General features: G+C 36.2%; 2 protein-coding genes across 9 annotated transcripts in view; one reads left to right on the forward strand and one right to left on the reverse strand.

Moving 5' to 3' along the window:
- CASD1 (CAS1 domain sialic acid O acetyltransferase 1) overlaps positions 1-3,183 on the forward strand; it is a 33,114-nt gene extending 29,931 nt beyond the window's left edge. For all 3 annotated transcript variants that reach the window (XM_075492840.1, XM_075492842.1, XM_075492841.1), the window contains 3 exons: positions 28-105; positions 1,066-1,158; positions 2,228-3,183. In XM_075492840.1, the coding sequence (XP_075348955.1) occupies positions 28-105; positions 1,066-1,158; positions 2,228-2,494 (438 nt within the window). In that variant the 3' untranslated portion in view covers positions 2,495-3,183. The remainder of the gene's footprint in view (positions 1-27; positions 106-1,065; positions 1,159-2,227) is intronic.
- Positions 3,184-5,387: 2,204 nt separating this feature from the next.
- The window catches only part of SGCE (sarcoglycan epsilon), a 35,473-nt gene continuing 15,611 nt past the window's right edge, over positions 5,388-25,249 (reverse strand). For 4 of the 6 annotated variants that reach the window (XM_075492849.1, XM_075492844.1, XM_075492848.1 and 1 more), the window contains 9 exons: positions 24,410-24,567; positions 21,176-21,248; positions 19,572-19,770; positions 17,708-17,870; positions 14,130-14,341; positions 13,346-13,372; positions 12,446-12,634; positions 10,778-10,821; positions 5,388-8,245 (listed from right to left, as the gene is read on the reverse strand). In XM_075492849.1, the coding sequence (XP_075348964.1) occupies positions 8,229-8,245; positions 10,778-10,821; positions 12,446-12,634; positions 13,346-13,372; positions 14,130-14,341; positions 17,708-17,870; positions 19,572-19,770; positions 21,176-21,248; positions 24,410-24,567 (1,082 nt within the window). In that variant the 3' untranslated portion in view covers positions 5,388-8,228. Of the gene's footprint in view, positions 8,246-10,777; positions 10,835-12,445; positions 12,635-13,345; positions 13,373-14,129; positions 14,342-17,707; positions 17,871-19,571; positions 19,771-21,175; positions 21,249-24,409; positions 24,568-25,249 lie in introns of all 6 variants that reach the window. The other 2 variants (XM_075492846.1, XM_075492847.1) reach the window with 2 other exon arrangements.

Here is a 25,249-nt window from a genome sequence, read left to right on the forward strand (position 1 = left end):
ACACAGACTGATTTTTATATCTTTTAGACCTACTCTATTTGGGCTAGTAGCTGTAAAAACAAGACAGAGTGCAATGAACTACATCCTTCGGTTTCTGTGGTGCAGGTAATTATAATTATAGTCCTTTTCCTTACAGTGATAGAATCTAGTCTGTTCTTGTTTGGGCTTTTTTAAAAATTGTTTTTAAATACATTTTTGCTTTAGCATGGAATGTCAGATACTGAGCTTCATTCTCATGTCTGAAAGTGAAAAAGGCTTTAACTACATTGCTTGCTGTTTTTCATTGCCTTTAAGCACTGAAGTCGCATACTGTGATTATGCTTTTGATGAACCTTAATGTCCTTAGCGTAGGTTTCATATGCCCTGTTTAAGTCCAGACCCAACTTTTGACTAAGTGCATAGCCATGGAAAAGAAGAAAGCTGTAGGGAAGCATGAGTGTTTGGGAGGTATTAGTGTAGGAACGAACCTATGGGACCCTATAGTCACTTTTAGGCAGAGAAGAGGTGGGCCACAGGGGCATGCATGTTGATTTCTTAAATTGAGATTTTCCTCTTACTGTGTCCCCTGCCACACTATACCCCAGCAGTCTGATTCTGTTCCCTCTCTGTTGCCTTTTTTTAATAGTTTGTCCTGCTGTATTGAGGGGCAGCATGTGTGATAATTTTTTAATATTAATTTGTCCATCTTCACACCTTCTCTTTAAAAATTGAGGGTTAACTCAGATTTGTGGCCACCTTCATTTTAGGCTGGCATGGTATAATATGTTTTGTGACCATGCCTAGTAAGTGTATGGTAATGTCTATCAACATCAAGGCCATGATTCTAGTGAAGACATAAATGTGACTTGCTATGCTATAAGAATGTGTGTAAGAGATTTGCAGTTTTAAGACCTACTTTGTTAAGTATAAACTGCATGGATTTTTGTTTGGGTTTTATATTTATTAGATTTTAAAGAAAATTTAATGCATGATGCACTTCAATTTAGTGAAAATGAATAACCCTTTTTTGTGTATGTGTAATCTGCTTGTCATCCACAGTCACTTTTTTTTTTACTTTTTTTAAAGATTTTAGCTTTCATCCTCATCAGGAACATTCCTGGATATGTCCGATCTGTGTATAGCTCGTTCTTTGCCTGGTTTGGCAGAATTTCTCTAGAGGTAAGTAGAATGATCAGAAGTACAGTGAATTGAAACTTAGAAATGTAAGGTGGTTTTATTATCTAAATTGTAGTATAACACAAAAATAGTGAAGACATTTATTGGCTTATTTAATGCCGTGCTGTAGTGTTTGACCTCTTTTAGCAATGTAGCTTCCATCTACAGTTAAAAATCATAGCTGAAATAACAGTCTCACAGTAGCAAACATTTCTTATGCTGTTTTTGGTGGGGGAGTTTAGGGTTGTGAGAGTGGGGATTTAATGCTGGAGTAAGCTGTGGTGTGTATGCAGTTGGAATATAAAAATTTAAGCCAGTTGAAGAGTCAGCATGAATTATAGTGACTAGATAAGTACACTTATAAATGTGTTTGCCCTAGAAAGCTTTCCTGCATTAATAAACAAATGTAACTTTACAAACAAAACCTTTCTTAGTGCAGATGTTATCTTGTTCCATTAAGTGTATATTTTGAAACAGTAGGAATTATCTTGCTTTCCATTTTATTTGCTGTTTAGTAATATTAAATGTTTAATTTTATTGTATTACTAAAATATATTTTTAAAAGGGAAAGGAACTTATATGAGAAACTCATTGTACTGCAATGTATATGTAGTACCTGATTTTGAATTTTTTTTTCAAGGATCACATTTTCACCATTCTGATTCCTGGTGAACTTTAAGGTGCTGATCAACTCCAGGGACCTTTGCATTCATCAGCAGTTAAAGCATTACCTTTTATGTGCAGGCATGTTAGTTCAGTCTCTCACCAGAGAGAGTAACTGAGCGGAGGCGTATTCCTCATCTGTTCTGACATAACGTAAACGATGCTCCCCTAAGCCATATTTGGTTAAGGGCTAAGCAAACCCATTTTACTGTGTACTGTAACAGACTAATAGTTTTGTCTTATAGCAAAGACGTGGAAAACAGCTTCTCACAGTATGCTATTTAATCATAAACGTCTGACTTAAGCAGAAGTACAGTGTGTCAGTTGATGCAATAGTAATAATTATGTTTTTATATAAGTCAATATATTTATATATAAGTATTATTAAACACACTCTTTTTCCTTTTAGCTTTTCATTTGCCAATACCATATTTGGCTGGCAGCAGACACAAAGGGGATCTTGGTGCTCATTCCTGGATATCCAATGTTTAATGTTCTTGTCAGCACTTTTATATTTGTGTGTGTGGCACATGAAATTTCTCAGATCACTAATGATCTAGCACAGATTGTGGTTCCTAAAGATAACTCAACTCTGCTGAAAAGGTTGCTATGCATAGCTGGATTTTTTTCTGGACTACTCTTCTTCGCAGCAATGCAAGATCAGTCAAGGCATTAACTTGAAAAGATTGTTGGAAACTTTCTTCAGGTTTACTTTGTGTCTGCCTGAACAAAAATTCTCAACTGGAGGTGTAAGAAGACATTTAAATTAAGTGTGTGGAAAATGTATATAGTGCAAATGTACATATTTTGTGTGGAAATAGCCTTCTCGAATAATCTGAGAAACAAGAATGCACTCTACAGAATTGCATGTGAAAATGCGTCTTTTCTACTGGATATATGTTTCTGTTTACATATCTGTTTAAACGTGACATGAAGAAGTGAAGTTAAATGGTTTAGCAACATCATGTGCATATCATGGAATTAACTTTACCTTGGGTCAGCCGAATGAAGAGTGGATGTTACTAGAGTACGCCTATACGTAACACATGCTGTAATCATGCTCATCAAGGAACAAAAAAGAGCAAACTTGTGATCCTTCATTAATGGTCACCTTCAGCTGATGTGAAACGTGAAGTTACTGGTAAATCAGGGCATTTTTCTGAACAAAATGGTAATTTTTTGTTTAGAAATGAGTATTTTAGGTGGAGATAGTATATATGAAACCCTTTATACATGGAAATAAAAAGTCATCACCAACTCAGTGATTTAAGATTATATACAAGTTTACATAATATTTTATGGGGTTTTTTTAGAAATTTAAGATGTTTTCAGCAAATATGGTGAATTCTGAGGTGAAATTTTTTTTATAAAGAAAATTTGATTTTTTTTCCCCCTAAAATTGTTTGCTTTTTCATAAATTTTCCACTAATTCATTTAACTATGTGCAGTTCTCTGTACAGTCCCAGTGAACAAACAGATGAATAATTTTCAGAGACTCAGTTCAAGACGGAGAATTTTTGGAAGGCCTCCAACCTTTGCCAGTCAGATGAAATCCCATCATATCCGCTCCATCAGATCTTAAGGAAACGGGAGAACAGGGGAACGGTGATCTTCAAACCTCTTTCTGAGTTAGTAGGTGACCTTGAACTAGGTCTTGTTAGGGAACTGGTGCCATATTCTATCCTGTAATAATATTTTCATTTAAAAGGATGTGAGTCAAGGATGCAAGTCAATGTATTGGTATCAGGAGGAGGGATTGAGTGGTCATCTTGTTGCATGCAAGATGGGTGAGTCTCAGAATTACAAATGAAATGAGATTGGAGCTGTTTGGAGGAGTCTTTTTTCCCCATCCTTTTTGGCAGTGCCCATCTTTCTTATTAACTCTTTCCTTTAGCATAAAAAGTAAAATTGAAAGAAACAGCCCTTCAGTGTGGCAGTGACAAGCTGTAATTTACGTTCCACTTATGACCATAACTTCAGTGAATTTCTTTGCCCTTCGTGATTTTGGTTCAAGTGATAGTTTGACCTCTAGTTGCTTTTTCATTTTATTCATCTACTGATTACTTGTTAGCAGTCAAAAACACAAGCACAATATTGTTTTCCAAGCATATGTGCAATTATGTATGATTATAAACAATATGAATCCTAATTTGTACCGTATGTACTGTCATGTACACGTTTTTGATCTTATCCCAGTGAAAAAATGGAATTCAAACTTGCAGCCACCAATGAGTGCAAAACAATTTTGTGAAAAGAATGGCTTCAATTTTTTTTTGGTGGAGAACAGTTTCTTTTAAAGAATGACCAGTCATTCATCATAAAAAAGAAAAAACAAATCCCCCCCACAGATTCAGCAGTTTTACTAAGCCTGCCAGCTCTTTTGAAGCTATTGGAGAGATACTCAGCTATTTGTTCTTTGTGTGCATTACTCCAATGTTTGGAAAGTTAACCTCCTTGGTCAGTACATTTGAATGGCTGAAAGAAATGGTATAGGTGAACACTAGTGGGGGATAGCATGGGTAACCTTCATCTATGCCAGTATTAGGAGCAATGGGGAGCTGTGAGTTTGAGCGATAATTTTTGTTTTGTTCTTCACAACTTAAGTATTGTAGATACAATTTTATTTATCTGTTGTACAGACTTGGTTAAAAGATTTATTTTTAATGTTTGAAATAATGCACTTGTTTACTATTACTGTGTGTGGGATAAATATATTTTCTTTTCAGGTTATGTAAAAATATGAATTAATTTAAACATTAAATAAATGTGCTGTGGATGCTTATTTTTGTAATGGGAGCAGCATCAATTAAGTAAAAACTTTTTATTGCTTGACTCTAGCTGGGCTACAGTTCACTATTACGCCTACCTTAAATTACAGATTAGTATTGCAGTTTCTCCAAAGTGATATTCTGGATACTCTTACTTCCAAATGAAGGGCAGCTGTTCACTTGTATCACAAATTATTTCAGGTGCAATGCAGGAAGAAAGATTCTTCTGCAGTAAATCGCACTGTCTCAGGTCTGATGAAATTACAGCTCCAGTAGCCAAAACCACCCCTGGAGCTCGGGGGACTTTAGCAGAACTCTGCAGCGGAGGTGTTGAATACTCTTTCCCCCAGGTTACAAGCTAGAAACTCTGCGGCAGAGCTCTGCATGAAAGCAGAGGAACTGACTTGGTGTTTTTTCAGTCTGGCAACATCAGGAAACCTGTCCTTCAGATTTGTTTGGGTTAAGGAATTCAGCTTTTAATTTAGCTACGTAAGTCCCACACTAAATAGAAGAAGGGGCTCCTTAAGCAAAGGATTCAGAGTGGTAGTTTCTATCCCCAAAGCTCCTTGTATAATCGGGGAGATAATACCTAACGTGGGCACCTGAACCAAGTGGTGCAAATACTCTCCATCCTTTCCGGTTACACCACCTATTTAGGCGTCTCCCCCAGCTAAACAGAAAGCCTGCACAATCAGCTCCACTGCAGTTCCTAGACACTTACCATCCAGTATCACTGTCCATGTTAACAACTGTCACAAAAAGTTGTTCAGGCATCATTATGTAAAATAACCAGGCAACATCACTACTTAATGTTTTCCTATTTATTAGATTTCACATTTCATATATTTACAAAGACATCTGTAGTGCTTTCTATTTAATTTGGTTGCAACTGTCACTTAATCAATACAATATCAGTTCATACTGTCATTGTACATCATTAAAAGATGCTGTGAATTTACTGTTTTAACTATCAGCACTTTTAACTATTACTAATTCTTTAGCCATTAAGTGTCTTTAGCCAGCTTTATAAATCTGTGCTTCCATAGTAATTTTTTAATAAGTAAAAATAAATAATTTGATATTAAACTTACCTCAAATAAGTGAAGCTTTCAATGATAAAATAGTTCAGGTGTGCTTAATACCCAAGTCACCTACATCATTAGATTATTTTCAGAATAGGTGGAGCACCCACTGGTACAAACTGATCCTTTATGCACGTACATAACAGTTTAAGAAATTTCCTTAAATATATGGGCACTGTTACATATTAATACAAATAAGATGGGAGCAGCTCAACTGGTAGTTAATTGATTGTCATGTCATCCTCAAGTTATCAGAAATTGTTATGATCCAAACCCAATACTATTTACAAAGTTTAGTCTTACGTTGCATTAAAAATCATTATTTAAAATCCATTCCATTCATTTCTGTTTCAAAGCCCTGACAGCTCATACATTTGAAAATAGTAGTAGAAACTAATAGAAACTAGTAGAAACCGAATGCTGATTGTACTCAGATTTTTCACAGCTTGGATAAAAGATGTAAATTTTTAATTTACTATAAATCTCAGTGTGCGGTTTTCTAATTCACTTTTCACTGATAACCATCCAAGCTGCTGGAAAAAGGGAGGGGTCTCTTAGGAGGCTGATTGACTGATGAACTCTCTTCCCTGGTACCTTTTGGATGAGGTAGGTAGGCGTGATGCATGCCACTTGGAAAGTGAGTAGGAATGGCTCTTTATTCCAACTGTTTCAGAAACGGACTTGGTTTTTCAACTGACATGACTGTAGCTTGAGCTACCTCTCGCAGTAGAATAACCACCGGCGCTATTCCTATGGCTAGATGCATTTGTTAGCATATTCTGTGGGTTGTGCTTAGCATTTAGGGCAGCCTTGCAAACTCTGACGTTTAAGGCTTGACAATACACATGTACAAAGCACGGAGCACCGATTATATACTTTGCTGCAATAGTTATGCTTGTTGCACAAAATGTGTCTAAAAAGCAGCTCAGGACTTGTTTTAACTGTCTGCGGAGGTGTTGCATTCAGGTCCAAGCCTATAAACACATCGTTGTTTGCTTAAAAATGAACATAAAATAAGGTTGTGTGTTTTGAAGGAACAGGGTCATAACTGTAAGAAGAAGAAGAAAAAAAAAGCCAGTGACTAGTTTGGTTTTTTTACAAACTCTAATAACCTTATTTTACAGTTTCTTTTTAGCCTCAGTCTAAAATTCCTAAATTTCTCCATTTCTCTTAGCAGAGACCTCAGAAACCTCAACTAAGGAAATGGAGCCAGCACTTAGCAATTTTAAAGCAGACACAGCTTTCTGCGTACAATGCAATGTCCTGATGAACATACAGCTTCTGAAAGAGAAAATATTACAGAAAAAAGACAAAGCTTAAGTGTCAGCTTAAAACAGTGTGATGCTTTGAGGTAAAACCCCAAGACCTGTTGGTAGGAGCTGTTACAGCTGGAGACCTGAGGTCCTGTGTTATGTTGTATGTGAGGTTTTAAAGAAGCGTCAGAAAAATTCATTTAAAATACAGAAAAGCATCAGGAGATAAATTATCACCATCTATTGAAAATAAGGAAAACTCAGTTCAGATCCTTCATATTATTAAGCTTTCAACTGCATAGACAAATGCCTCCCAAAGTAACCACCTCCCAGGAAAGTATGTATTTAATCAACTCTGTTTTAAGATGCTAAAAAATAATCCTCGATTTATTGGATAGCTAGTTCTCCCACAACTCTTTTTGCTCCAAAAAGAACAAAGAATGTGGAAGATATAAAAAATAAACCGCATCGGGGCATCAGGAATATCACAAAAAGAATTTGAAAGAATATTTTGAGAGAGTTAAAAGTCCGTGTAAAGCGTAACAAAATTTACCGTTGTTTACTTGCAGACATTAATTTCTGCCTCCAGTAGTTTGTAACAGTTTCTTCTAACAAAACCAGATGAATGAATGGACAGATTTTAAATGTTTTATTGCTTACAAGTTGTCAAATAGGTTAAATATCTGGTAAAGGAACAGAAAGCCAATTTTCAACAGGAATAGTTTTAGTTTTTTTGTTTTGTTGTTTTTTGTTGTTTTTTTTTTTTCCCAAAAATAACTTTGCTCATTACATTTTGATAATCTCTAAAAAATTAATGCCTAATAAATCTGGAATGCTATTTCTGAGCCTCATCATACTGCACAAGTTTTCATGCTTATAGACTACTCCTTTTCGTGTGCAAATGTAAGGCAATTATATCATCCCACTGAACAGAGTCTAAAATCCTTGGAACCTGGCGCTTATCTTGAAGTTTTGATTTCCCTGTTAAAACTTTCAGGAGAGATCACAAGACAGAATAAAGTTTGATATTTATTAATACATATATTTGAAAGATTATTTTCTGAATGTAACAAATATAAAAAGTTATCAGTGTTTACAAATTGTCAAAAATGTCCAAAGTACAAAAGGATACAGTACATTAGTTATATGGAAGTGATTGTACTCTCTGGCACTGAAATCATCTTAATGCTGTGGGCATGCACAATATACACCAGAAAAACTCATGCATCGATCAGAACAAACAAGAAATAAGACAATTTGCTGCTTTCTCTGATTACAAATTCATTGCTTCTGTTAGTTTTCTTTCCTCAGGAATACCATTTACCTGCAAATAGATGAGAATTTATACAGTCCATCAGTGGCAGATGATGCTTCAACAATACTGAACTGTCAAGTGGTAGCACAGCACAGAAACACCACAAGTACAACCTGGGCCAAAAGACGACATATATGTGAAAATGCTTTGCTTGCTTTCTTCTGGGGAAGGAGACATCTGGGAAAAGTTGTTTAACTGGGAATTCCTCTCTCTATTTGGGATCTGACAGACTTCATAGGGAGACGGTGAAGCTCAAAATGGAAAATGCAGTATACAGTCTACATGCACTATTTAGTCTTTTGCATTATAGGAATATCCTATAAACTTTTCATCTAAGCACCTTAAAATAGTCCTCATGAATGTTGCCAATCGACAGAGAGACAATTACAAGACTTAATATACCCTCTCATATGGGAGACCAGTAGCAATTTTCAGCAGTGCAATATAAACGCTAGGTGTGAGTTGTCATCTTTTGTACAATTCTTTCCCAATTATGTTTTAACTTTGTGAAGTAGTTGAGCATTATGTCGCCTATTAAGTCTGCATTTTTTATATAAGGTTAAACCCTGTTTCTTATTGGGGATTCAGATAGTTCCTAAAGAGGATAGTGGTTATTAGACACAGTCTGCTCTTCAAATTACTAAGTACGGTCTACTGAAGCTTTAAAATAGAAATATCTTCTTATTCATGGTGGTGACTGATAGTATGTTAATAATCCTGAGTAAATTATTGGGAATTCTCTGGAGGAAAGGAAGAAAATTAAACAATGAATGCCTAGTTCTATACTTTTTTTTGGCCTTAAGTGGTTCAGTTCTGTAAATTTTTTACTTGAACAGATCAATAAAACTGATTGCTAAGTTTGTACTGATGCAACTAAAAATCTTAGGAGCACCTGAATTTTGTTTTAAGTCGTAACATTCTAAAAATCTCACCTTCTGACAACATGAGTCATAGATATCCTCTAGAAGATAAACTGCAAGAGGCACATGCCATCATGTCATGGAAGTGCTTGCAGTGTTATCTGCACATCTGAGTTACGAAGGAAGGTGTCATTGTAAACTAAGAAAAGAGGAGGAAACATTGTCTGTCCCAAATACGTGTGTGCGTGTGTGTGTTTCCTGATTTCTGAGATCTTGTCACAGGCAGCGTCTGTGATGAATATGAAAGAACAGGTGTATTCTACCAAAATAACGTACTACAGAAAATACAGGCAGGGGAGAATTTTTAAGATCTATTTTTATGGCAGTTCTTCATTGCGACTTGCAAGAGACAAACCCATGCTAGCTTTTATGTCATACCTTTTAGAAAATTTCTCACTGCTGTCAACATACAGTACTACCAGGTGATTTTGCATCTTTTTTACTGCAAGTCAGACTGGAATTCTCGTAACAAAAGAGTCAGAAGAGCTGAACTGTGTAGCATTTTTATTCTGCCTTCTAAATGCCTGCACTAGTGAGTGTTAAGACTATGCTAAATGTCAACCCAAACCAGTGCTGGAGGCTCTGGATGGATACTGCCAGGGTCATCTGCCATTTCCAATATATGTATAATAAAGCACACAAACAGCAAAGCTAACAGAACTGCAGTCAGGTTTTTTTATAAATGTGTTTTTAATTACCAGATAACAAAAAAAAACCACATGGGCAGAAGCATCTATTATATACTTGCCTCAAATCTTTGAAATGTTGTCATACGAAATTCTCCTTTAATCCCCGAAAGCAGTAATGAAGAAGAAGGATTTTGAATGAAAAGAAAGAGTTGCTTATGTAACTCCTAAGTTAAAACAAGTCTTCCTCTTGGAGCTGTAGTTCCCGTATTATGTTCAATACATATATACCTGGAGTTTTGCCTAAATACCTCTTTGAACATTCAAAAATTATACTTTGGCCGCTACATTTTCCTCGTATGATCCTTATACCCTTTCACATGGCTATGACTGTAGCTTTTTCTCAGACCTGATACACTAACTAGAGAGAACAATCAGCCTTAGTCGAAACTGATGGGATCATTCACGACCTCAGTCAGGACATTAGGATTTGTGGAAATTATGTAAAAGTGATGACTAAAACACAGGAAATGAGCAGCATGGATATTTGCCTCACCACAGATTCCCCAAAATCAACTCTTTATGCTTAGTAACAGCAATAAAAAGCTCCTTCTTCAGAGCTTAACCAGTATTGGCGGGAATTAGAAATTTTGATTCTCTATCAAGTTTTAGAGAATCTGAAGAGTGTAACCACATTTGGGAATCTGGCTGTAGCTTCATGTCGTAATAGAAAATTATTTACATGAGGAGGTTTCCAACTTAGCTGTACCAGATTCCAGTGCCTAATGCTAAGTCCTAATGTAGCATCTCTCCTACTTGTTCAATCAATCCTATCCCAAAATTTTCACTAATGTATCAAAAAAATTCTGGAATGACAATGCTGTAATACTTTACTGTGTTTGAAAATGGTTTCCACTATCCACAGACTATGCGTTTTGACTACTGATTCCTCCACACTGGTCACTTAATAGTTACAGTATTTTCTCAGTACTGACCTGCGCTCTGCTGCTGTGGAATCTGAGTCTGATGTGGCAGGTTCCTACAAAAAACAACTGAATATCTTTAAGGCTTCCAAACAAACTCTGAAGTATGTTATACATAAAAGTTCAGTATTTAAAATTTGGGGGTTTGCTTATAAAGCAGTAATCCCCTTTCACTACGCAAATACAGTTGTCAAAAGGTTAGCCAAGTCAATGAAAGAAAGAAAATTAAGTGTTAAGGCGTAGTTCCTATTATTTTACTTGTCAAGTAGGTTCAAAGGCTCAGACTTGGTGAAACACCAGAGGTAAAAAGAGTCACCGGAGGTTTCTGATGTTATGCAAAGTTTGGTTTCCATAAGGGATGAACAGAGAAAAGGTGACAGTCTTTGCAACTTAATTATTGACTGTGGAATGAATGAATATTCAACTAGTTTTACACATCAGACCAGTTCACTTATCAAGGCAAAGTTACATGTTTGTGTCCTGCTTAAGTGTTTATTTTAACAGCTACCAGATATTAAGGTTGTTTCTACAGAAAGGAATTAGGGGTTGGAATGTAGGTGAAGTGGATAAATATGTACAACTTAAGAAAGCCTTTGGTACAGGCTTTGGCACCCCAGTCATAAAAAAATTGCTATTCTGGATAGAGAAGAAACTGTAAAAGACGGGGTAGAGCACTTTGTTTGCAGTAGTTGTACAAGGGATAATTTATACAGCTGTACTTTCTGGAGAATGTAGCTTTGGGACAGGGAGAAGAAAACACTCTTCTAGCACGTATCTACATTATGAAGGGAATTCAGGGCAAGCATATGTAAATTAGGGCCAAGTTAGTGCTGGCACTGGACCAATATCACTGGGGCCACTCAGGCCTGCCAGCTGAGGAGCTACCGACTGGAGCTAGTGTCATAGCACGGCACTGAAAAACAACGCCAGCCACTTCAGAGACCACTGCCTCAGATCTGCTCAACCCGACACCTCAACCAAACCTTTGGAGAAATACCTTTTTTCTACAGCACAACCGACGTCTGAATTAGACCATGTGCAAAGCACTAGACAGGTCTGTCTCGATAGTCTCATTAAGTTACTAATAAATGAACTTTTAAGGAATAGAAATGAATATTTTTCTGGTTGCTGTCTTGGAGAGAGGCTGGCAACAATGGAAACGGCTGAGAGCTCTCAGCGTGTTCATTGGCAAGCCTGTATTTATTATCTGTGTAATGGAATACGTTCTTCTGTTCAGTGTTAACATTTCAAACATAAACCATGTGTGACAGGTACATGACTAACTACTTACGAAGTCTGGATTTTCTGGTATGAAACTACCACCAATACAGTGGTAGTTTTATATCAGAACTCCAAAGACATGGGTTAAGAGGCAGGGTGTCTAAAATAGAACAGTTTTAATTGATCCCTCTGTCAAAAGTAGGATTTCTCCAAAATACACAGAAATGTAACTGTTCCATGCAAAGCTTCTTGCCAAGTCTGCAGACCGAAACCCAGCCGTTTAATTTTATAACAGAAGGCCTTTCTTTCTGCTTGAAATGCAAACATCAGAGCAACCCTGAACTACAGAGTCATTACTGATACCTCCATAATAAATACATTTCAGATTACAAGCACTGGAATCCATAGTTAAATCGTGCAACATAGTATTACAAAATAAAATAAAATCTAAATACTTACTGCTGTGTTTGCATCAGTGGCATACTGGTATTATCGTAGCTGTCTGTGTGAAGGGGTGGTACAATCTCACCAGTAACTGGGTGAAACACAGGAAGCGTTGAAAGAGGCCATGCTATCTCTCTATTTTTAGACATGTCACGAAGCTCTTTGGTTGATTTCTGGATAGCACTGTGGTGGACCAACTGGATGCTATGTCAAAAGGAAATAAAATAGTAAATACATATTTTAAGCGCTCTATCAAAATGGATAGACTTGTACAATTATTATTTTTCTTAAAAATACAAGGACTTTGATGCATGCTACAGACTCTATAGTGCAGCAATTACAGTCAACCTTTACACAGTTAATTCAATAAATATTGGATTTATTTACTTTTTAAGGCAGTAATTATTCCATTAGATTTTGCTGTCTGGATAAGTATTTTTGATAGGATCCAAGACTCTGCAATTTATGGCTAATGTTCCATTTATTTGCTGCAGTTAAAATAAAAGTTTTGGTTAACTCCTGATTCTTGTGGTAGATACATAAAAACTCATAGATTAATTTTAAAACACTCCATAGTATAGGCACTGGATACCTTCCAGGATATTTGTTCTCCTGTCCGCTGCCTTTAAGATATAGGCTGGGAAGTCCAATAACCAGGAGTATAAATTACATATTAACATATTTATTCTAACAGCACTATTTTATTTTGAATTGACAGTCGTTAATTTCAAACCCTTTTTATTCTTGTCTTTTATCCTTGCCAAGACTCTGATTTAAAAGCAGCTTTCACATTTATGAATTAAACCATGGATTAGAGAGAATGAAAGATTATGACACACATGTATGAAGCATGACAAGCTACTGAGAATGAAAACTAAATGGTAAAAGAAAAATAACAGGAAAGAAGACACTTACTCTGGTGTTTGCATGTTTCTCTTTTCCCTAAAAACAAAACAAAATTTATGAATTAAATAATAGCATTGATAGTTGGAACATTAAATCTATCTGATGATGAAAATAGTACATGATGTAGAAATGCTGACAAGGTTATTGCTAAACGCAACTTGGCAGCATTTGCAACTGGGTTTATGATGAGGCCTTGATGAACGCACGTATAGAGATGTGATACTGATGACAGACACACATACACAGACACGTACAGAGAAATGAAAATGCAAGTTAAAGAACAAGCTTCTGGCTAAAATAAATTCTGTGACAAAATGAAATAGTAGTTTGTGTAAGAAATGGCAGAAATTACGTTACTTGCTGCTTTCCTTTTATGTGTTTTTCTTTTATAATATGTCTAAATTCAGTTCATATCCTCAACCAGATTTATTTTATAAAAGTTAGCATTTTAGAAATTACTTAATATTTTCCTGAATCAATGATCCTTTATTAGTATTTTATTTGTTTGGGGCATTTTGGAGAGTTGTGCATATGTGGAGATTTTGTGGAGTTTTGTGCGTATGTTGAGATTTTTAACCCTTTCAACTAGAACAGTTAAAGGCCCTATATCCACTCTCTTGGAAATTACTGTATGTCCTTAGATGAGAAATAGTTCAGTATTTCAAGCAGGTATCTTTTGGCCTGTTTTAAATGTTTTTAATGAACTGAATGGAATTATTCTAACAAATAGTCTTCTATGCATTATAATCTTAGAAAAATCTACAGTTACTTATTAGTGTGTTAAAGTACTCACACTCCTTCCCGTCGGCAGCACATGATATAGGCAAGTATTAGAAAAAGCACCAGTGCTACTGCCGAGGGCACTGCCAGTGTAATTAGGAAATCCGAGTAATAGTCTCTGCTTTTCAGTGTATCAGAAGGTGGCTTGTATTCTCCACCATCAGGTAATATCCCCTCTCCACGAATCACTTCCTGAAAGGTGGAAACTTGTTTTGTATTGTCAACCTGATACCCAGAAAAAAAAAAAAAGAAGAAAAAAACCAAAAAGACAATTATGTAACAAAGTACCAGAGTGTAAATACAGGCAGTATTTAACCAGCTATAACACATAAAATAATCCATATTGCACATTTGAAAAATTCTATACAATTTCATCCAGTCACTTTTTTTTAACCAATAAAACCTTACATTTCACTGAAAGCTTCTGATCAATGCCATAAGTAGTATCACTTTATTACTTTATCACATTATCACATTATTACTTTATTTTGTGCCTACCAGAGATACTATGTTTTTTACAGATTAATTTTAGGGATATCTCACACAAATAGTATTTGAGTAAAAATTCAGTAAACATTTTTATTGCAAACTAATTATTTGGTACTGATTTCTTTTTGACAAATTAATCCGTTTCTTACTAGTCTTCCAAAATAACAATACTGCCCTCTCTTGTATGAAGGTGGTAGAGATTAAGAGAGGAACACCTATGGATTTTCTTCCCTCTCCTTCCTATTGAGTTTCGCATCCAGTGCTCAAAAATGCAAGAAGCATGAACCGAGCTGCTGAGGACTGAGCAGCTCTATTGCCTCCCCCACCCACCCGACATGAGATGTGCATTTAGTTGATCAGAGCCAGAGTTCCAAGGTTCTTCTACCTCCTAATTCAACTAACCTCCAGAAGGCTGCATTACTGGTCACAAGTAATTTTTTATTGATTTTTTTATGTCCGTATCTAACGTTCCTAGAAATACAACCTTTTTTTGCTACTGAATTTCCTATTGCATTTAATTGACTGCCTTTCCCACATGACTTTTCAATTTTCTGCCTCCATTTTCTTGTTATCTTCAGTTAGCTATTACTGTTAAATTTTATCAGGGTTAGTTTCAAAACTCTCTCCAATCATTAAAGAAAAGAAATTATATTTGCGTACATGCTTGACCTTTTGCCTGACTGTTCATTGAGAAATCTTACAACTGATGGTCATTTCTTTATAATTTACACTTTAAGTCATAAAATGCTGTATTAAAACTTATGCAATGGATGAACAGGTCTTCATGGAATGCTAGAAATAATGTTATGTTGAGCTTCAGATGCATACACATATATATATATACTTTAAGTGCGAGACAGTTTGACAAAAATTAATTCATGTATTCTTCACTCATTAAATTCTGCAGTACATTTTATGTTATGAATTCTACCTGGCTGCTTAGCTGAATCTCAAGCCCTAAGCAGGCGCACAGAAAAGATGTATGCAGCTACTGATATGACTGACAGAAGCCCATACACAGTGCAAGAACAAGCTACCAGAAAGCAGCGTTAAGAGGAAGCATGTATTAAGTTGCCCCTCTTTTCAGTATTTGGGACCCACAAGCTTAAATCTATTCTTCGATTTAGGTGCTAACCGCCAACATCACCTCATAAAAAGTGGGAGGAAGAGGATACGATGGTTGTATTTTTCACTCACTGGTCTCTGTTGTGGTTATGGGAAACGGAGCTCAACTCCCTCCCAGTCCACGGATCTTGGGGGACTTCCTGCCCCTTGGCTTGCCTTGTGAAAAGCAGACTGTGATTAGATAGAGGGAAGCTTGGCTCCGTTTTCCCTTTGATCCACCAGGTTACAGCATGCAGCAGCAATGCTGTTGGCAACAGTAAACCCCCCCAAGACTGTTTAAATTCAGTTATTGTGGCATGCTGCCGAAACAAGTGCCAAGTTCAAGAAGGCTGGGTTATAGGCTGCTGTAGAAAATTACTTCTCTGAGAGCCTGTTCCTGTTACACAATCTCTGCTTTTCTCAAAGCAGCACGACAACACCGCATCATGATTAGTTTATGAGCCACCGTTACTATCAGATGTTTTTTCTGGAGAAGTACTCCTAACCAGCTGCTCTTCATTCTGCATGGGTACTGTTGATTATTCGTGCACTAGTGCACTATTCCTCCGCTGCTCCTTTTGAAATTCACCCTGTTTTCTAAGGCTGTTTCTCCGATTTCTCAAGACCTTTCTGAATTCTATCCTGTCCTTCAATGCACCTGCAGATCTTTTCGGTTTCATGGGGCCTGCAATTTAATTTAATAAGCACATTCCATCATCCAGCTTACTAATGAAGAATGGGAAGGAATTATTATAATTCTGCTATGATTATGGCTATCCAACCAGCTCTCCACTCAGTCCTAGCTTCATCTAGGCCATGTTCCTGAGCTTGCTTATGAGCTAGTATCAAAAAACAGTACCAAAAAGAAATGACATCTGCTGCTGCACCTCTGTTCTACTTCTTTCTTGTAGAAGGAAATCTTGACATAGTTTGTTCTTGACTGCCTTCTGCTGTTTTTCAGGTGCTGGTAACAACTGCTGTGTACACATGTACATTTTGCAATTTCTCAGCAGAAAGCCAATAAACAGTAAATAATCCGGATATTCTTTTGAAAACAAGTATTTTCCAGCTTTCTAACAACTTTCCAAATTTATAGAAAGAAAGGGTTGGAAGTCATCTAATCAATTTTGTGTATGAATACCTTTTCTCATACTCAATACATTTTTTACATTGTACAAAAGCCTTTCATATCTCCCTTTCAGTTTCCTCTTGGGTAATGTCTGAAGTAGCTCAACAATCATCTAAGTTTATGTACCTTCACCGTCTTTGTTCAAACGTATCTGCAACGTTCTCTTCCAATACTGTATCATTTCTTGATTTTCCTTACCAAAACTAAACAAAAATAACCTTAAAAAGCCTCTTTGGGAATTATACTCCTTCCACAGCAATTAGTCTAATGTTCGGTTATCATTTTTCTTGTATTCGACTGAGAAGAATGTTCCCATTTATTTTGATTTCATTAGTCAACACTATTTTCTTTTCTTTTTATGTTTCATTTTTAACATGAAATATTTTTCAGACAATTTTCAGAAATATTTTTTTAACAGCATAGAAATAACTATTTAACTGGTCAGTGCTGTAGACTCAATATTTGAGAAAACATATATGTATACACACACATATATTTTAGGAAAGCAAGTGTAACTAGCAGTATTAGCATGCTGAATTAATGAACTACACCTACCTAAATAATTCTCTCATTACTTTTAGTTCTGTAAGCCCTAGAGTTCTCTGGCCATTTATATAAAACACCGCTACTGAAAACGAATATGGTGTTTTCACTGGTGCTCAACTCTTACAGCATTCAGCCCACATAGCAAAATCCTTTCACAATCTTAAGAGTGTCTGCTAGATGGAAAACAATGTCCATCAGTCATGATGAAGTGGAATTTTAAGAGCTGTCTGGCCAGGCTGGCAAAGCTCTTACCTAAATCATGTCTGGAATAAAATATTGTACTTCTACAAACATCATTTTTATGCAATAATAAAATAACTCACCAGAGAGATTTTACACCAGTCAATATGGAATTGAGTACGAAATTTTTTATCACAGGTTATTACAGGCTCCATTTCTTGACTGCATCTCAGCTGATTTTGTGGGTTTTCCACTTCTCGTAAGCACGAAGAGAATGGAACATCTGCCCCAACCATAACATACACACTGCAGAAAGAGATGAGTGACAGACTGTCAGGATACCTCTCACAAATCCCCAAAGGACAACGGCGTACTCTTCCAAACATGGTTATCGTTCACGGTAACATTCAGCTGTGCTTTGAGAACGAAAATTACTTTTTTTGGTTATTTTTCTTGATAGTATACTTTATCTAAGCATATGAATAACGCACTACTGAAATCAAAAGGATTTTTCTGCCTACTTATTACAACTTATTCTGTTTTGCTGCATAATGTAGATGTTTGCTCACCATTGGAGTTGTCAATTTCTGTGACAACTCCAAGTGTAAGTAGAGCAGCAAGTGTAAGTTCCTCATGTAAGTAAACCTTTACTACTTTTGAAAATCGCATTATAAGAGTCTAATTTTATCTTAAGGAAATCTTCAGTCTTGCCCAGCATAGTATTTTTAAAGAAGTTCTCCCCATGTTTTCCAATGAAATGCACAAGGACTACTTATTTCTAAACCTAATACTAATATGAAGCTGCCAAAGCCCCCAGCTTCTCCTAAAAGATTCCATACTGTTGCTATGCACTGCCAACAAAATTTGCACAATACTGAAAGCTGAATGTAAAACTTAATACTTCATTTAGCATTACAGTACACAAAATAAGAGCTACTGCACTAACTGTTACTCATTTTCATATTTAACTATGTAGAATGCTGCTGGAAAATACAGTCTGCTGCACCAGGTAATAATGTATCAATGGATCCTGAAACATAAATTAGGTCATGGTTGCTGTTTGGTATATAAGGCATTATCTGACTAAATGTTTGAAATGTAGCCGCTTGTGTTAAGCGGCTCTGCTATTACTCTGGATAGTACAGAAGTTGCTTTCCTTCTTTAGATGTGTTCAGAAACTCCAGATGCACAAAAGGGCTCTGAAACAGCAATCTTTTATGCAGACATCTCGGATTTTGAACCCTCAGCCCTTTCTTAGATATTATTTGACACAAAATATCTGAAAAAACCTAGGCATCTTTATTTTTGCCAGGGAAAAGCACTACCACAACCATATTTTGAAAAGACTGAATCCTTATTAGTTTCTAATTGAAGTATCATATTTCAGAACAGAATTTATGGTTATGAATCACGACTGGAAATAGTGCCTTCCTGCAGTTTACACTCAGTCACCCAAATTCCCCAGATACCTCGGCTTACCACTTTCAGATGAAAGTCCACAGTGGTCCTGCAGCATGTAACTAAATTTCACTAAGTAAGAGTACAGCTACATATGACACTGTTACATGCTAAATGCTCTTAGAAATCTAAGTGTCTTTGTAACCTAAGCTCTATCGCACCTTGTTTCAAAATTTTGAGTTTTGTGAATTGGGAACTATTGAATACTCGAAAAGTATGCCAAACGATGGCTCAGATGTACGACTGGATTACAAAATACGCATATTTACTACCAACTGTTTTATAATTAATGGAATTTATTAGTATTCCTTGGACTGTAAAATCAATACATAGGAACTGTCGCCTGCTGAAATGATATCTAACATGATAAACCCGCAGTGTAGCGGGGGCTTGGAACATCAGTAAACTTTTCGTATCTAATACCAATCTGGATTTCCAAAACATAAAACAGCAATTGCAAAGTTTCTAGAAAACCTGAAAAAGTATTAAGCTTTTCAGTAAGAAAAAAAAAAAGTAAAGCAAAAACATTAGACTGACACATGTGCTTACCCCTCTTTCATGTCATTAATAGGAAGTGGAACTCTCCCGCCCCTGTCGAGGGCTGAAGTAATGTTTATAGCATTCAAGCGTTCTGGCTGCCATACATTTTTCACTGCTCCGAGAAAGTCGCCAAGAACTTCACTTGCTAACATTTCTTCTACGTTCATATTCCTTATGAAGAACTCCGCTTGGTACGGCAAAGGAAAATCTAGTTGTGATGAAAAAGGAAGAGTTTTGCCTTAAACAAAGGCTCTGTAACAAAGAATTTGAAGTAATGATTAACCTAATACCACTTTAAGGCTGATAGACCTTTCCAAAAATCCTGTATTTGAACTAGCTCATTTTGAACCTAATGTGATTATGTTTAATTAAATAGTACTATTAGCTGTAACTTAAGCTGAAAACCATTTATAAAGCAACTGGGAGATGAAGGAGCAGACTAGAGGAAAAGAGTCTCAGCTGGTAAATCTTTGTTAAACAGATAAAATCACTGTCCTGATTTTGGCTGGGATAGAATTAATTTTCTTCCTAGTAGCTGGCATAGTGCTGTGTTTTGGATTTAGGATGAGAATAATGTTGATAACACACTGATGGTTTAGTTGTTGCTAAGCAGTGCTGACACTGGTCAAGGACTTTTCAGCTTCCCATGCTCTGCCAGGGGCACAAGAAGCTGGGAGGGGGCACAGCCAGGACAGCTGACCCCAACTGCCCAAAGGGCTATTCCATACCATATGGCGTCAGGCTCAGTATAGAAGCTGGGGGAGTTGGCTGGGGGGCAGCGATCGCTGCTCAGGGATGGGCTGGGCATCGGTCAGTGGGTGGTGAGCAATTGCATTGTGCATCACTTGTTCGTACATTCTTTTACCATCATTATTATTATTATTTTCTCTTCCTCTGCTGTCCTATTAAACTGTCTTTATCTCAACTCACGGGGTTTTACTTTTTTTTTCCCCCCCGATTCTCTCCCCCATCCCACCGGGGCCGGGGGGGAGGGTGAGCAAGCGGCTGTGTGGGGATTAGTTGCTGACTGGGGTTAAACCATGACAATTACATTCATGCTCATTTTGGGGTCAAAACTGATCTGCAGCATCAATGGATTCCAACCTGCAATACTCCAGTCTATAAATATATAAATATGATGAAGAGAACTAATTTTAAGGACACAAACTATTCAATTCAATTTTTTTTAATTGAAATGTCCATATATGCCATAATCTGTTGTTTTCTGAATCTGCCTATACAATTGTTCTCTGCATAAAGAACATGCAGAACTAAGCAAACTAAACAACATGCAGAAAGAGAGTAAAATCCTTCATGTAAGGTCCATTTGAAAAGACAGGGAAAAAAATTGAAATTAATTATGAAAAACAGCAAACATGCTTTTTTTTTTTAAATGAACGAGGAATAATAGTCTTACCTGACAAAAATAATTTACATAAAAATAACAAATTGGACCAAAAGAGGGAAAACTCTCTTACTTCCTCTTTGTGCCCCCACATTTGGTTTAACACCAGACAACTGTTTTACATTAATTTTTTAATCTTAAAAGAATAGAAGCCCATAAGATGTTTTTGCTTATTCAGTTCAAAACACAAGCTGTTTTCTGTACATACCTTCTGCTGACATGATATTAATGATCAAATTATGTCTTGCTGTCTCAAAGGTACGCCTGTTATATGCAGTGATCTAGAGTAAAAAAAAAAAAAGATAAGATTGCAAAACAACAAAGCAAATATGAAAATCAGGTAAATGAAACATCAATGAAAATTAAATTGATAATTTAGAAATACTTATCACCTTTTAAATGCTTTGTCTCCTTATTTTGAAATGTATGAACGTTCATTCATTAATATAAAATGGGAAAGCTAAGATGAATTTATTTGATGCAGTACTACCTTCAAGTCAGGATACTGAACTTTGCTCAACCAGTCTATAGCCAAATACAATTATCCAAGGGATATATGTGAATATAATATATTTTGGTCCAGATAAAAGTGTTCTGCCATACATGTGTATTCTTTCTTTTCTGCTATCTTGAAGAACAACCATAAGCAAAGACTGGATTCTCCATCTCCTCTTCCACCCTCCACTCCCCTCCACCAATACTGTAAGATCTACATTCATTGATAGCTCCTAAGGAACTAAACTAGATGGAGATACTTAAAGGAAAGAGTGCTGGGATCCCAGCAATTCTGATCTTTGGCATTGGGATTTAGTTTTAGCTGTAGCTCCACTGAAGTCATACTCCGTGAATGGATTCACAAGCATTGCTTCAACACAAGTAGTTTTTTAAAAAAAATCATGGAATCTGTAACTGTAGGGCAACTGAAAACTAGTAGGCAGATGCAACATTCATGACTCATTTTTGGAAGCTTATGCCAGGGTTGTCAAGCACTGGAACGGGCTGCCCAGGGAAGTGGTCGAGTCACCATCCCTGGAGGTATTTAAAAGACGTGTAGATGTGGTGCTTAGGGACGTGGTTTAGTGATGGACTCGGCAGTGCTAGGTTAATGGTTGGACTTGATGATCTTAAAGGTCTTTTCCAACCTAAACGATTCTATGATTCTATGATTCATGATCAAAATACATAAGGATACCAATCTTACAGTTGAAGTGTGTAGGATGCCTGAAATGCTCACAAGTGGTTACTCCTCAGTGGTGACTGTACTCCGAAGTTGTACTATGATTAAGTGCTCGTTCATAAGAAATACAGAATGAGGCTGGATATCAGTATAATTATGTGTTATTTTATCTACTTCTTTTTTTCCTGAAAGGTGATAAATCTTTCATGAAACAAACTGAAAAAGACTAACTGTCTTCCTAATTTTAGACTTCAGTTCATTCATTTCAGGGACAAAGGAGAGGCAGAGGACTGGCAATAGTGCCAGAACTATGTTGCTTCTCAGCAGAGCTACAAAGCATTGTGACGTGGATTATTAAACAAAAAAAGTAACAAATGTTGCACTTCTTTTAAGGGATTTAAATGAAAAGGAAAAATGCTCTGCAATATCTTCTGCAGATTCCTTTAAGTGTAGAGGGAAAAGCTTACCTGACACAATTACATCTTATGTAATGTAACAATTTCATTATAAAATTAATAGAAAATAAATTCCTGAGATTTTTCAAATCCTCAATTCTGTTAATTTCTCAAAGGGTTGTTTCAACAGTAGTTTAAACATTAATACTTAGAAAACCTAACTCTCTGGTTGTACAAGCTCTATACAGGAACATGGCAGCGCCCACTTTGAGACTGCACTCCAGCAGCGAGAGCTGCCAGTGCGGACCATGCACCTGTACCGAGTAACAGCGATAGCGGCGGAGATTGCCTCGGTACTGAATATTCATTCAAACACAAACCGTCTTTGCACAGCTTTCAAAGGAGCTTGAGCTCAAGAATGTTACCCGCTGTATTGCAGTGCTATGCATAATGTTAGGCTCTTCTATTCATGAGGTCTCCTCCAATTAATTGACCTACCCACGACATCACCTCAGGAATTACAATACGATGAAAGTTATATTCAGGCCAGGAATATGCAACCACTCCTCTCAGATGGCACTAGGAAGTGGATCAAATGCAATCTGCCCTCCTCACTTACTACAGAATTAATTTAAAAGCCACATCTGAGAAGGGACTGCAATGAATTAATTTGTATGCTAGGCAAGATTTAGTTCAAATATAGGCTTGGGGTCATGCTTATAATGGAGGTCTTGATACAGATCCTGGAATCTAAAAGCACATGCCATTTAAAAAAAAGGGCAATTTTAAGTAACAGTTTCCTCGACAGATAGCTAAGCAGAGTCTGCAAGTACTTCTGCACATGATTAATTTTACAGATGTGATTAGTTCTGCCGAAATCAAAAACTGAATCATGTATATAGAATTAAACATGGATGAAATTATCTACAGTATAACTTAACATTTAGAGATGTTATTCCTGACGAAGAACAACTATATCAATGGCAATTTAGAAAAAAAGAAACTCATCAAGGGTTTAAGACAAATATATTGCTGAAGCAGCAAAATGGCTGGAGCAAGTTAATGAGCAGATTTTCCTTAACACCATGAACCACACAGTATCCGATTCAGTCTGCTGTCTATGATATGCATGGCAGAAAATGTAGTCCTTTTTCCCTTTCAATTGCTGCTCAGTGAATAATTGGTGCTTTTAAACATTTGGATAGCTAATTATCAAAAATAAAGTAGTGGGTTTTGTCATTGTTACACTTATAAGAATAGAATTAAATACATGTAAGTGCTAATTAAAATTAAATCTATCAATAAACATGAATAATGAACCAGATAATATTTGATGAAAAATAATTTAATTAAAAAAAAAACCAAACCCAGAACCTGTTTATTGACTGAACACTATATTTTCCAGTGGGGATAAGTCTGGCCCACATTTAGGGTAGAATGTTACAAAGTTCAGAATTCAGATATTCTTCAAGTACAGTTGTTTAAAAAGTCTTTTTTTCCCCCCTATATTTTGAATACAACTTTAATATATTCATAATTTACGGAAATGAAATGCCTCTTAGAAAGCTGAAGGGCAAGAATCTAAAGGTATTTCACCTAGGAATATTAAGCTGAAATGATTATTGCTATTTACTAGTTATATCTTAAAAGTGAAATATGAAATGTCATACAGCTTGGCTTTCTCTCAAAAGAAGATACAATGGTACCTAAGAGAAAATGTTAATGTCACAAGCCCTTGTCCCTGCCTTATAATCTTTCTTTCTTTTTAATTGTAATTACCTTTTCAAAAAAAGAGGCAATGGTTGTTGACAATTCTGAATCTTATACTCTAAAACAAAATAAATCTTTTTGAACCTTTAAAAGAAAATACCTCAATGATCGTTGGTTTGCCCACATTTTCTACAGTTGGTGAGCCATACAGCACTCCATCACTGTATGGTGTCCTTTGTATATAGCGTAGCCATCCAGGTCTGTCAGGGTAACCCATTAAGTTGGTATTAAATGTTATAGGATCATTACTTATTTCACCTAGATAAGAAAAATTATATTAGAGTATTTATAAGACAATACTATACACTTTGATTTTGATGTTTCCATTAGAAAATCTTACTGTCTTCCAGTTATGTCTTCTAAACATTTCCAAAAAGAAAAGAAAAAAATTGCTAACCTTCACCATATCAGAAATATGTGAACTCCTACTCAGCACTTGTAAGTATTAAGAAATTCACATCTCAGAAGTGTAACTAACTGCAGAGATGAATGTGCTTGTACTTCTTAGAGTCCTGGCTAACTCTGTCTGCTTGCACATATTAACTAGGTCTGATTTTTAGAGCTCAGTTCCACCTAGAATGGAAGCATCTAACTTCCTTACTGACAAAAGCACAAAGGTCTCAGTCCTTTAATTAAAAAAAAAACCTTCTTTTATTTATGTTTTTAATAATGGCTCTGGAGACCCAATGTACCTGGGTGGGCTTACTGTAAAGAGTGGCTGTGTAATCAATCATCAATGTCTGAAAGCTTCTCTTAGCATCAGGATACACATACAGGTCTTCAGCACCAACAGCCTGGCAGCAGTTTTTCTTTAGAGAACAAATTAATTCAAAAAAGGACCAGACATTTTTGCAAAATGGGTCCACTGATGGCTACTAAATACAATGGTCCAGATGCAATCTCTAAAAGCCCCTAAAGTTAAACCAGTACAAGAGTTCTC

Source organism: Mycteria americana, chromosome 2 (assembly GCF_035582795.1).
Source record: "Mycteria americana isolate JAX WOST 10 ecotype Jacksonville Zoo and Gardens chromosome 2, USCA_MyAme_1.0, whole genome shotgun sequence".
Classification (NCBI taxonomy): domain Eukaryota; kingdom Metazoa; phylum Chordata; class Aves; order Ciconiiformes; family Ciconiidae; genus Mycteria; species Mycteria americana.